Source organism: Microcaecilia unicolor, chromosome 2 (genome assembly GCF_901765095.1).
Source record: "Microcaecilia unicolor chromosome 2, aMicUni1.1, whole genome shotgun sequence".
In the NCBI taxonomy this organism is placed as follows: domain Eukaryota; kingdom Metazoa; phylum Chordata; class Amphibia; order Gymnophiona; family Siphonopidae; genus Microcaecilia; species Microcaecilia unicolor.
The window spans coordinates 14,259,151-14,273,197 of NC_044032.1; the positions used below are offsets into that span (position 1 = coordinate 14,259,151).

Genomic DNA, 14,047 nt, shown 5'->3' on the forward strand with positions numbered 1-14,047 from the left:
CTTCTTCCAGACGAGCCAAGAAACCTAAGGCAGCAGACCCTGTCCCCTGCTCTTGTTCCTCGCCCTCCGATTGGTGCAGCAAGCAGCCTATGCTAATACGCTCGGACCTTCTTGCACCTGCCTGGCAGCAGCGTCGCGAGCCGCTCTCAGACTCAGCGTGTGGCGGAATGTGAAGTGGTGCAGATGAGGTGTGCGCGGCCCCGGAACAGAGGATGCCCTACTCTTTGCTGGTGAAGAAGCCGGCGAGCCACCGGGTCCCCAACTATGGTCGGCTGGAAACCGAGAAAGGTAAACGGAGGGAGAGTCGCAAAGTCAGGCTGAGCAGCTGCACCCTCTCCCCAGGAGCCTCCTTAGCATTTCTCGAGGGGGTGGGGGAGGAGCTCGGGCTTGTCTGGCAAAACTGTGGGGACTTTCCCCCATTGGGAGCCAACTTTTCAGAATGATTGGGAGGTGCGGTGGTGCAGGGCAGAGGCAGAAAGTGCATACGGGGGAGAGGGGTGAGATTGTATGTAGGGCAGGGAAAGAAAGTGCTGGGAGGGGGGGGGGGGGGGAGAATTGTATGCCCACCCAGAATACTGTGTCTGGCTACGCTACTGGCCTAACCAACGACTTGTACAGGGGCATCAACACCCTCTTTCTTCTGCTGGTCACACCTCTCTCTATACAGCCTAACAACCTTCTAGCTACGGCCACCGCCTTGTCACACTGCTTCGTCGCCTTCAAATCCTCAGATACTATCACCCCAAGATCCCTCTCTCCGTCCTTACCTATCAGAATCTCCCCACCTAACACATATGTCTCCCGTGGATTTCTACTCCCTAAGTGCATCACTTTGCATTTCTTTGCATTGAATTTTAATTGCCAAACCTTAGACCATTCTTCTAGCTTCCGCAGATCCTTTTTCGTGTTTTCCACTCCCTCCGGGGTGTCCACTCTGTTACAAATCTTGGTGTCATCCGCAAAAAGGCAAACTTTCCTCAACCTCCACTTCCCTAATTGCAAAGGCATAAAATACAAAGCACTGCACGCATCAACCTTTTCTTATATGAGCACGCAATTCTGGAATACACTACCACGCAACCTGAAAACGATCTACGAACTAACCAACTTCTTCAAATTATTGAAGACTCATCTCTTTGATAAAATTTATTGAAAGGATAAAAACACATGAAGTCCACACACACTGTTAGTAATGCATCAATACATTCTCTTCTGAATTCTCATCCCCCGTAATTTTACCACATTTATACCTTTACTCACAGAAAAACGTTATACCGAATGTTCTCCTACTATTGTTTTGTTGCCCTATCAATTTCCCGTTGTTTCTTTCCATTGTTCCATTCCCTTAACGATACTTTGACTTCGCATAACTCCTCACAATGTAATCCATAATTGAGTTGTAACAAATTGTATTTCCATCATTCACAATGTATTGTAAGCCATACTGAACCTGCAAATAGGTGGGAAAATGTGGGATACAAATGCAATAAATAATAATAACTTTACCTTCTAACTCTTCGGCAATGTTACTCACAAATATATTGAACAGAATCGGCCCCAGCACCGATCCCTGAGGCACTCCACTACTCACCTTTCCCTCCGAGAGAATTCCATTTACCACCACCCTCTGGCGTCTGTACGTCAACCAGTTCCTAATCCAGTTAGGAACTGGTTGACGGACAGCCTTGTTGACAGACTCGGAGGACATGATGAAAGGGAGGAGATTAGAGATACTACAGGATAAGGTGGGAGGGTCGACAGCCTGGAGATTCCTGGAAGTAGTGGTTAGTGTTGGGCGGGACTGTGGGGGAGGGTGATGAAGTGTGAAGGTGATCAGGTGATGGTCAGAGAGAGGAAGAGCTGAGGCACAGAAATTGGAGGGTGAGCAGGTAGAGGAAAGGACGAGGTCAAGACAGTGGCCAGATTGGTGAGTAGGGGTGGTGGAGCTCAGTTGGAGGTTATGTAGGAGAAGCTGGATGCGTAAGTTGTTGTATTTAAGTCCTTTGCAATTAGGTTAATGTAGGTTTAGGTACAATCGTGATGATCTGATTCTGTTTCTGGTTGGTAGATCTATGAGGTTTGTCAAGTATCCTGGGACTATGCTGTAGATAATTTTGTGGACCAAAGTGCAGATTTTGAAGATGATCCGTCCTTTGATTGGGAGCCAGTGCCGCTTTTCTCGAAGGGGTTTAGCACTTTCAAATCGCGTTTTACTATATCAGCCTGGCTGCTGTGTTTTGGGCAGTCTGGAGATTTTTGGGAGTTGTTCTTTACATCCTGCATAGATTCCGTTGCAGTAATCTGCATGGCTTAGGACCATTGATTGTATTAGGTTTCGAAAAGTTTTCCTCTGGAAGAAAGGTTTTACTCGTTTGAGTTTCCACGTTGAATAGAACATTTTCTTTATTACAGAGTTTACTTGGCTCGCGAGAATAAGGTTGTGGTCGATTGTGACGCCGAGTATTTTTAGGCTATCTGAGGTAGGGAGGGTGTGTCCTGGGGTGTTTATGGTTGTGGGTTTGTTATGAGGATGAGGCAGTGTGTTTTTTCAGTGTTCAGTTTCATTTGGAATGAGTTTGCCCAAGAGTCCATGATGTTCAGGCCATCATTGATTTCATTGGTTATTTCTGTCAAGTCATGTCTGAAGTGAATGTAGATTGTAACATCTGCATAGATGACCGGGTTGAGGCCTTGATTGGATAAGGACTTTGCCAGTGGGATCATCATGTTGAAGAGTATTGGTGATAATGGTGATCCTTGAGGTACTCTGCAGGCTGCTTTCCATGGTGGTGATATGTTTGAGTTTGATTTTACTTGGTATGTTCTGGTGGTTAGAAAACCCTTGATCCAATTAAGTACATTTCCAACAATCCCAAAGTGTCGAAGGAGTCTTAGTAGTATATTGTGGTTTACCATGTCGAATGCACTCGACCTGTCAAACTGGAGAAGTATGCTTTTACCTGTGGCTATTTCCTGCTTGAATTTGGCCAGGAGAGTGACTTAGGACAGTTTCAGTACTATGGTGGGGGCGGAATCCTGATTGTGAGTCGTGTAATATTGAGAACTTGTCCATGTATTCAGTAAGCTGTTTGGTCACCAAGCGCTCCATCAGTTTTACTACTAGTGGGATAGATACAATCTCACCAATTACCACCCAGTTGCGTTTTTCTTGGTGTCTTTTGGTATTGAGGTGAGTAGGATGTTACCATATTCCTCAGGGAAGAGACCTTGTTGTAGCCTGAAGTTTAGGTGGGATGTGAGGTCTACTATGAAGCGGTCGGGAGCAGATTTAAGTAGATGACTGGGACATATATCCAGTTTGGAGTGGGTGTTGGCGAACCTATCAGTCGCTTGTGTAACTGATTTAGTAGTGAGGAGATGAAATGTTGACCAGATACGGTCAGCTGGGTATCCACCAGGGATTAGGTCCAGGTTGAAGTTTTCAATGTCTGTGTTGTGATGAGGAAGTGTGCTGCGTAATTTTATTTTTTCATTAAAATAGTTATCAAGTTTGTCTGCGGGTGGGATGTCTGTGTTGGTTGTGGTGATGGGGGTGCTGCGGGTAGGATGTCCGTGATGGGGGTGGTGTCTAGTAACTTATTTACAAGTTGGAATAGTTTCTTCAGATCTTTGTAATCCGGTCCTAGTTTGGTTTTGTAGTAGGACCTTTTGGTTTGTCTTATTGCGTATTTGTATTTTCTATGTATTTGTTTCCATGCATTGAGTGTACTTATTTTTTTCCACGCTTGTTCAAGTTTCCTGGATTGAGTTTTTTTTTTTTTTTTTTTTTTAAATTCATCATTGAACTGTGGTATGGAGTTTTGTCGTCTTGATATTCTTGTCTTTTTAAGGGTGCTATTTCGTGTAGTACGCTTCTGCATCTGTCCTCCCAGTGATTGAGATAATGTTTAGAATCAAGTTCGTGTTGTCCAACTGCTGTCATATCTGTTGCCAGAATACTTGTGGATCTATTTGCCTTCTTGTAGTGTAAGTTGTATGTTCTGGTGTACGGTTTAATCCCTTCTTCCACCAGTTTAGTGATAGGTTTAGTTTGTAGTGGTCGGTCCAAGGTGTTTCTGTCCATTTGATGTCTGTTATTAATAGGTTATGATCTGTGGACAGTTTGTGTGTTAGGAGGTCCTGTGTGTATCCCTTGATATGAGTAGCTTGCAAGTGGGTCCATTTGAGATCCCAGGACTGTAGGAAGTCTTTGCATTCACATGCATTGGTGGAGTTGGGGTCTTCTAGGTGAAGGTTTGTCACCTAGTTTTAGTGTATTGTTGTTTGTTTACACAAGTGTTTGAGATGAAGTCTGTGAAGATAGGCTAGCTTTCGTTCCAGTTACCAGGTGGTCTGTAAAACGGGACACAGTTCAGATCGATCAGGGATTTGTTATGGATTGTGAAGGAAGCAATTTCTAGTTGGGGTGTTATGGACTCGACAGTGGTTTCAGTAGTGAATTGTGCTCGGTAGATTAGTGCTATGCCTCCACCTCTCTTTTCCAATCTGGTCCAGTGAGTGATTTTGTAATCTGGCAGGCATAGTTCAAGGATTATGGGGTCCTTTTTTGATTGGATCCATGTTTCATTGATGAAGATAAGATCGAGGTTTTCTGAGCTGATCCAGTCTGATATTGTTTGGTTAACTACGGACCTAGCATTAATGTAACCATGACTCTCTTACTCAACCCTACCACTGCAATTTCCCCACCCCTAGCTGTCTGTTCGTCTGTCCAATTTAGATTGTAAGCTCTGTTGAGCAGGGTCTGTCTTTTCATGTTCATTTGTACAGCGCTGCGTAAGTCTAGTAGTGCTATAGAAATGTTTAGTAGTAGTAGTAATGTAGCCCACTTGGATATTTTGGTATGGGGCTACTGGGTTTGATGTGTGGATTTGTTAGTTGTCGTTCCTTGGGTGGCGTGTGTTGTGATCTTTCCTTCCATTTTGTTGGTATTGTCCATATTTAGATAATCTTCCTTTAATTTGATGGGTGTCAGTTTGGTGAAGTGTGGAGTGTTCAGTCTTTGGTGGTTTTGTAGGATGGGTATGATATGTTCTGTAAGTGAGATGGATAGTGTTAGGTAGATCAATGAAAGGGAGTAGATTGCCAGGAGTATTTTGATTGTATTCATTTTGGTGTCAGTTTGGGGATAGATTACTCAGTCAGATGCTCAGGAATGATGTCCTGGGCGCAGAGTTCTGTAACTCTACACACCGTTCTGCTGGTTGGAGGTACAGAGGTTCTGTTAGGGCATTGTGCTGTTGGTTGGGGTGGAGTTGTAAGCTGGTCGTCTGAACTGGCGTCTGCCCATGTGCTTCGTCCGGCGAGGTGCGAGCCCCGGTGGTCCGCCGTGGGATAGTCTGTGCACCAACCTCGGTAGGCTGCGCTGCGACAGGCAGGCCGCGTGGTTTGGCCTAGGAGTAGTGGTTCGGTGTGGGTCCGATGAGAAGCGACGTCTCGGCTGGTGGGGGGTGGAGGCATCAGGTGAAGCTCATCCAGGCCTCAACAGGCAGCAGCCTCGGTCAGCACCGACGGGAACTGGACTGCAAGGTACCAACCCGTGGCGCACTGTGGATCCGCGATGCGTTGTGTACTCGGCTGGAGAGGAGGCGAGGCACCATACAAGCTCCTGCGAGTTGGGGTTTTGGGCTGGCGGTGGTGACGGTCAGCAATGTCTGGCATGGGAGGATGGATTGTTGGAGGTTCTCTCCCAACGAGCTCTCTCCTCTTACAGGCGGCATGCTCGGGTGCTTAAACAGCTTGGCAGTCGTGCACACTTGGCCATGCACTTCTCAGTTCCGTCTGAAGAGGTGGTACCAGTCCTTCTCCTTCCAGCGTCGATCCGTTGCGGACAGGAGGGTCTTGGTCAAGGGAGCGGGCTGCGTGTTGGCTTCCCTCCAGTTCCCAAACCGGGAGGCCAGCACCACTGCGCTCCTCGATCCTTCACTCCAAGGGAGGCTCGGGTGCTGCGTGTCCAGGTGGCTCAGTCCAGTTGGCGAATCCCTCCGGTCAACCTCCTTTTTTTTTTTTTCCCCATCTGTCTCATTGCTTTATTCCGTCGAAGTCCACTCCATCCATCTATTCACTCCTCTACCTCTGAGTAGCAGTTATATATTGACCCCCTGATATGTACCTTTCTTCTTTTCTTACTGACCTGGCTTTCCTTTTTTTTCTTGAACCCTCATATCCTTCCCTCATTCTTGGGGATTTTAAAATTCATGCTAATGATCCGTCTGACTCTTATGCTTCAGTTTCTCACTTTAACATCCTCTTTCAATCTTCAACTGTGCGCCACTGTCCAGTGGCTTAGGAAGGTGGGGCGGTCCGCCCCGGGTGCACGCCGCTGGGGGGGGGGGGTGTCGTCTCCGCTGGTTCCCTGCTCCCTCTGCCCCGGAACAGGTTATTTCCTGTTCCGGGGCAGAGAGAGCAGGAAACCAGCGGAGCCGACGCCACTCCCAGCGACGTGCATTCGGGGCAGATCGGCCCTCCTGCCCACTCCCCACTTTCCTATGCTAGTAAGAATGCGCTCGCAGCGGCGACCCGCCCCAGGTGTCAGCCACTCTTACTACGGCACTGCCACTGTCTTGATCAGATCTCTAACTGTTCACTCTCCAGTTTCTGCATCTCAGTTCTTTCCCTCTTATCTGATAACTTTCACACTTAAACATCCTTCCCCCCCCCCCCCCCCCCCCCCCCCAGTCTTGGCCAATCTCCACCAATACATTTAAGAATCTTCAGGCTATTGACTCTTCCACTGTCCTTCAGTGTTTAAACCTCTTCTTAACCACTGTTATCCGAGTCTGTCAATGAGGCTGTTTATTCTCTCCTGTACTCTGGATACTCTCTCCTCCTATTCCCCTGCCCCCCTGGTTCTGTAAGGCATACCAAACCCTTCCTTGGCTGACCTCTAGGATCTGCTACCTATGTTCCCTGTGCTCGGTCTGCCAGATGCCTTTGGCTGAAATCCCCTGCCCATGCTGACTTCATACATTTCAGATTCTTGCTGACGTCCTTCCAGTCTACTCTTTATTTTGTTATTTTTGTTACATTTGTACCCCGCACTTTCCCACTCATGGCAGACTCAATGCGGCTTACATGGGGCAATGGAGGGTTAAGTGACTTGCCCAGAGTCACAAGGAGCTGCCTGTGCTTGAAGTGGGAATCGAACTCAGGTCCTCAGTTCCCTAGGACCAAAGTCCACCACCCTAAATAGGAGGTAGTGTTCTATTGTGAATTAAAAACTGGTTAAAAGATAGAAAACAGAGAGTAGAGTTAAATGGTCAGTATTCTCAATGGAGAAGGGTAGTTAGTGGGGTTTCCCCAGGGCTCTGTGCTGGGACCACTGCTTTTTAACATATTTATAAATGACCTAGAGATGGGAGTAACTAGTGAGGTAATTAAATTATTATTCAAAGTTGTTAAATCGCGGGAGGATTGTGAAAAATTACAAGAGGACCTTACGAGACTGAGAGACTGGGCGTCTAAATGGCAGATGGCGTTTAATATGAGTAAGTGCAAAGTGACGCATGTGGGAAAGAGGAACCCAAATTATAGCTACGTCATGCAAGGTTCCACGTTAGGAGTTACAGACCAAGAAAGGGATCTAAGTGTCGTCGTTGATACGTTGAAACCTTCTGCTCAGTGTGCTGCTGCGGCTAAGAAAGCAAATATTAGGAAAGGAATGGAAAACAAAAATGAGGATGTTATAATGCCTTTGTATCGCTCCATGGTGCGAGCGCACTTCAAATATTGTGTTCAATTCTGGTCGTCGCGTCTAAAAAAAAAAAAAAGATATAGTGGAATTAGAAAAGGTGCAGAGAAGGGCGACAAATTAATAAAGGGGATGGGACGACTCCCCTTTGAGGAAAGGCTAAAGCGGCTGGGGCTCTTCAGCTTGGAGAAAAGGCGGCTGAGGGGAGATATGATAGAGATTTATAAAATGAGTGGAGTTGAACGGGTAGATGTGAAGCGTTTATTCATGCTTTCCCAAAATTCTAGGACTAGGGGCATGCAATGAAGCTACAATGTAGTAAATTTAAAATGAATCTGAGAAAATGTTTCTTCACGCAACGTGTAATTCACTTGTGAAATAGGTTCATTATCAGTTTGAGCCAAGAGGTTTTTCAAATGGATGTAGTCCTGTCTGGGGTTACACTGACTGAACCAAAGTTTCTGAGGCCTAAAGCTGCCTGCTTTTAAAATCCTGTCAATTTGTCTGACCCAGAAATAAGCGTCTGACAAGCTGGCTTTTGTAGCTTGCAGAAAGAGGAAATGTTTTAGCCAGGGGCATTGGACAGAATGTGGAAAGAGGGGTTTTGTAGCCATCTGCACCTGCAGGCATGTGATAAGAGATGGCTGGAGAAATGGACTGTGAAGCAATATAACAAACTTATCAGTCTTATGTTTCTGTGGACCACCCTAAATCAGTAGCGTAGCCAGAGTTTAATTTTTAGATGGGCCTGGAGGTGGACTGGGTGGGCACAGGCCTCGCATTTCCTCTCCACCCGCTACCACCACCCCTCCCTGACAGCCCCCTGCACAAGGTCAGTTCAGAAGGCTGGCTATGGGAATCGCCGGTGCTGGAGGGAGGACGGGGAGAGCGGGCACAAGAGGCTGGGTGGGCCTGGAGCAAAAGTGGCCAGGCCTGGGCCCGTCCAGACCCACCAGTGGCTACGCCCCTGCCCTAAATAATCTTGATTAACCTTTGTAGAAAAGCGGAACATAAAAGGGGTAGGTCTAATTATATGCACCTCATAAACCCAATGTTAAGCTTTCCATATATAAATTAATGTACATCCCATTTCTGTGGAGAAGTACTGTGATACTGCACATGTACTCTCCCATGAGAAAAGCCTTATATACTCTAATAGTGATGTCTAGTTTTCTAAACTTGGTAAGTGAATAAAAGCTCTATTTTCTCATCTTCTTGTGGCATGCATTTTGTTTCTACCTAACTACTGGAGTGCGTGGAGTATTCCTCTGGGTTAGAAAGAAAGAAATAAACAAAACCCTCGACATCTGTTCTCAATTCCACATTCACTTTCTCCCTAGACTAGAGTACTCACAAGATTAACCTTGAATTCTCAACATTCACCTCCACCTCTTTCCCTCAATCCATTCTCTCAGTCCGACTTCAACCCCGGTCTCAACCATCCTTTAACACCTGCCTCCAACTACCTGTTTCTCTGATTCTATTCCCACCCATCTACTTTGAAAGATTTGAGGATACGACAGCACTATACCTCCCACTGTCATCCCTTCTATCTCTTTCCACTATGCTTTCCACTATGACTGTTCCTGATGCCTTCAAACATGCCATAGTTACACCACTCCTCAAAAAAAAAAAACCCCTTCATTGGACCCTACCTGTCCTTCCAACTATCTCCCTATCTTCTTCATCCCTTTCCTATCCACTTCAATCTGGCTTTCGCCCTCTTCATTCAACTGAAACAGCCCTTGCTAAAGTCTGCAATGACCAGTATTCAAAGGTCTGTACTTTATCCTCATCCTTCTTGATCTATCTGCTGCTTTTGGCACTGTTGATCACTGCCTACTCCTTGATACGCTGTCCTCGCTTGCATTTCAGGGCTTTTTCTCCCATTGCACTTAGTGTATACTCTGGTGAATTCTCCTCCATTTCTATCCCAATATCAGTTGGTGTACCTCAGGGCTCTGTCTTGGGACCTCTTCTCCATCTAAACTTCATCCCATGGTTTTCAGTATCACCTTTATGCTGATGACTCCCAGATCTACCTCTCCACACAAATTTCAGCAGGAATCCAGGCCCAAGTATCAGCCTTCCTGTCTGACTTTACTGCCTGGATGTGTCACTGCTATCTGAAAGTAAACATGACCAAGACTGAGCTTCTTATCTTCCCCCCTAAACCAACCTCTCCTCTTGCCCCCCCCCCCCCCCCCCCCCCCCCCCCCCATTATCTCTCTGTGGGTAACTCTCATCCTACCTCTTTGGGTCATCTTTGACGACTCCTCTCTTTCTCTGCACATATCCAACATACTGCTAAAACCTGTCATTTTTCTCTAATATCACCAAAATTCATCCCTTCCTTTCTGAGCACACTACCAAAACTCTTATCCACACTCTTATCACCTTTCGCTTAGACTATTGCAACTTACTTCTCACAGGTCTCACACTTAGCCATCTCTCTCCCCTTCAATCTGTTCAGAATTCTGCTGCACGACTTATATTCCGCCAGTGTTATGCTCGTATTAGCCCTCTAGTTGCTTCATTGGCTCACTATCCATTTCCGCACACAATTCAAACTCCTCTTATAAACTTACAAGTGCATTCACTCTGCAGCTCCTCAGTACCTCCCCACTTTTCTCTCCCTACACTCCTCCCAGGGAGCTCCGTTCATTGGGTAAATCTCTTCTGTACCCTTCTCCTCCACTGCCAACTCCAGACTCTGTTCTTTTTATTTCGCTGCACCATATGCCTGGAATACACTTCCTGAGCCGATACGTCAAGCTCCATCTCTGGGCATCTTCAAATCTAGGCTGAAAGCCCACCTTTTTGGTGCTGCTTTTAACTCCTAACCCCTGCTCCTTCAGTACCAATGTCTGTTTTATCATTCCCACTTTAGTAATTTCTTTCTCTTATTTGTCCTGTTAGTCTGTCCCAAAAAGATCTGTCAAGCAGGAACTCTCTTCATGTCCATTGTACAGCACTGCGTATGTCTAGTAGCACTAAGTAGTAATGTGTTAAGCCCACAGGACATCTTCCCAAACTGTCTTTATCCTTTCCTCAGCAGCTCTTTATTCTGAGCTGCCAACCTGTCCTGTTCCAATGGTCGGTATAGCACATACCACTGATCTTTGGTGCCCTTCAGCCTGGTATCGTTTTCAGAGGACCCTAGAGTGCTTTGCTTTCTGAAGGCATCTACCAGCTTGCCCCTTCCATTACATCCAACGAATGTACAAGAGCAATTATGGTAAAATGTGATTAGATGCAGCAGGGCATTTCAGATAAAGGCACTCAATTACAGGGAAGGTTGACCTCAGCGATGGTTCTAGAAATGCTAAATCTGTAGGATCACTTAAGTAGAACAAATCGCACCTACGTACACACACTTCCTCATCACAATTGGCCTCTGCTTTACCAAAACTTGAGTACTGTACTTGACTAGCTGGAATATCATTTAGTCTTTGCCAGTGGCGTAGCCACAGGTGGGCCGGGGCCCGCCCATTTAGGGCTCGGGCCCACCCAACAGTAGCACATGTTTAGCAGTAGCTGGTGGGGATCCCAAGCTTGGCCAGCTGAAGACTTACCCCCTGATGGTAAAAAAAGTGCTGCTACTCCACGATACCGGCACCTGAGTATGCTAATTTTTCAGCACATGCCTGCTGCAGCTTGCCAACGTGGAAAGAAGCATTTTCCCGTCAGGTGAGATATTATTTTGGTGGTGGTTGGGGGGGGGGGGGGGGGGGAAGAACACTTGGTGCCCACTCACTTCTTGCCTAGGCCCACCCAAAATCTGTTGTCTGGCTACGCCCCTGGTCTTTGCTAGATACCTTTGAATTTATCACTGGAGGCTGCTTTGCCATGTCTTTTATATAGGTTAAGTATTTTTTTTTAGGATTTCTCTCCTTTTCCTAATGATACTCCTTGTCCATAAGAGCTTAGTCTAACTGGGTGCCTGAGATAAAGCAACTTGCCCCATTTTACAAGGAGTTTCAACAAGGAAAATGGGCCTGAGCCCTGGTTCTTGGTTCAGTCCATGACTCTTCACTCATGTCCTTTCCAAGTGCGCATTTCCTGGTATTGTGTTAACATAGCAGTGAAAATGTGGAGAATGTTTGAAGGTTCAGCCCTCTAGAATGGGACACGTCTCTCACTGTTTCACCAATAACTGTACAGGACTTATCACAACCTTTGCTGCTTTTTCTTCAAGATCACTGTTTACAAGTCTTTTTTTTTTTTTTTTTTTTGTTTCTCACATTTTCCATTAGGGGTTTTAGTGCTGGAATTTACACCACCAATTCCCCAGAAGCCTGTCAATATGTGGCAGACACCTGTGCAGCAAATGTCCTTGTGGTGGAGAATCACCATCAACTCACTAAAATCCTACAAGTAAGTTGCAATCTTTTGTAAAAACGAATGCCAGTGACACTTGTAGATCTTCCACTGGATATGGAGTGATGACCCCTCTGCAGTTCCTTTGTTCTTACACATTGACAGTAACCCAAGACTGCAATTCAAGCATACTTAGGGACACTTATTACCATTACCGTAGAATCATTTCTTCAATGCCTCTGTAAATTACTACTACTATTTAGCATTTCTATAGCGCTACAAGGCATACGCAGCGCTGCACAAACATAGAAGAAAGACAGTCCCTGCTCAAAGAGCTTACAATCTAATAGACAAAAAATAAATAAAGTAATCAAATCAATTAATGTGAACAGGAAGGAAGAGAGGAGGGTAGGTGGAGGCGAGTGGTTACGAGTCAAAAAGCAATGTTAAAGAGGTAGGCTTTCAGTCTAGATTTAAAGGTGGCCAAGTGTGGGGCAAGACGTAGGGGCTCAGGAAGTTTATTCCAGGCGTAGGGTCGGCTCCACTCCATGACTCCTTGTCCTTAAGCATTTTTCTATTTAAAAAAAAACAAAAAACCAAATGTCACTTAAGTGGTGCACTATTGATACCAGTTAAGGGAGACTCCATGCTGGAGGAACGTCATTCACTAAATACTTCCTGTCCATCCTCCACTCTTCTTATGAAGTTCCAGACTCAGAACTGAACTCAGTACTTCAGGTGGAGTGGAATTAGCAATCTATACTTCCATAGCATCCCACAGGTCGATCCAGAGACTTATGTCTCTCTATCAGCTTAATACTTTACTTCTTTCTTCCCTTAATCTTTGCACATTATTAATTGTATCTGACACCCTGGAATAACAATGTCATAACAAAACTATGTAAGCCACATTGAGCTTGCAAATAGGTGGGAAAATGTAGGATACAAATGCAATAAATAGCTATGTGGTCATGTGCTGCCAGCTTCTCTTCTGTATTCTCTCGGGCCATAATGATGCAGCTCTGGATTGATCCAACTCCTAGCCCGCCCACGGGTCCCAATTTGAGCAGAGATTGGGTTCTTGTTGGGGGGGGGGGGGGTGGTATACCTGGTGGTGCCAGGTCCCTCTGCCCTCCTCCCCCTGAAGTCCTCTTGACTTCCTATATAATGGCACCATTGCTCCTGGCCAAGAAAAGAAACCACAAAAACCTTTTAAGAATAGAAATATTTTTTATCCAAATTAGCTATTATTTTTATCTCACTATCACATCTAGTACATATGAAATTATAAACCCGCAATCATATATATCATAGTTTTATCTTCAGTACAATACTAGATTTCTCCTATGTATTCCACTCTCAGAATAGATCATTTTATTTGAAACTAGTAAAAAAGGCCCATTTCTGACACAAATGAAACGGCCGCTAGCAAGGTTTTCCTCAGTGTTTGTGAGAGAGTGTTTGTCAGAGTGAATGTGCGAGTGTGTGTGAGAGAGAGAGAGTGAGTCTGGGTGCGAGAGTGTGTGTGTGAGAATGAGTGTGTGCAAGTGCATATGTGAGAGAGTGTGTTTCACACGGATACAGTGTGTGTGACTGAGTGTATGAGACCAAGAGAGTGAGTGAGTGACTGTGTGACACATAGAGAGTGAATGTGATGCAGTGTGAGACATAGTGTGTGAGAGAGAGAGAGACATTGACTGTGAGAGAGTGTGTGTGTGTGTGACAGATACCTCCCCCCTCCCTCTCTGGTGTCAGGCCCCCCTCCCTCTCTCTGGTGTCTGAGCGTTACTGTGCAGGACGCTGAGCTCTGGCTGTGCTTCAAGGAACTGACCAATCCTATTTAATAGAATGCACCTCCAACATTCTGTAGCCGAGAAACCTCGTGTGGTTGGTCACTTCTGCTTGTGACGAACCCGGAAGTACGTGATGTCAATTCAGGAGATGGATACAGAGAGCAGGAATGCCTCAGCCATGCAGTCAGCTTCAGAATGTTGGAGGTGCCTTTTATTATATAGG

The 14,047-nt window shown here is 45.8% G+C and overlaps 1 protein-coding gene across 5 annotated transcripts in view; it reads left to right on the plus strand.

Annotated features, from left to right (window-relative positions):
• LOC115462790 (long-chain-fatty-acid--CoA ligase ACSBG2-like) overlaps positions 1-14,047 on the plus strand; it is a 130,095-nt gene that overhangs the window by 56,019 nt on the left and 60,029 nt on the right. For all 5 annotated transcript variants that reach the window (XM_030192791.1, XM_030192793.1, XM_030192792.1 and 2 more), the window contains one exon: positions 11,968-12,088. In XM_030192791.1, the coding sequence (XP_030048651.1) occupies positions 11,968-12,088 (121 nt within the window). The remainder of the gene's footprint in view (positions 1-11,967; positions 12,089-14,047) is intronic.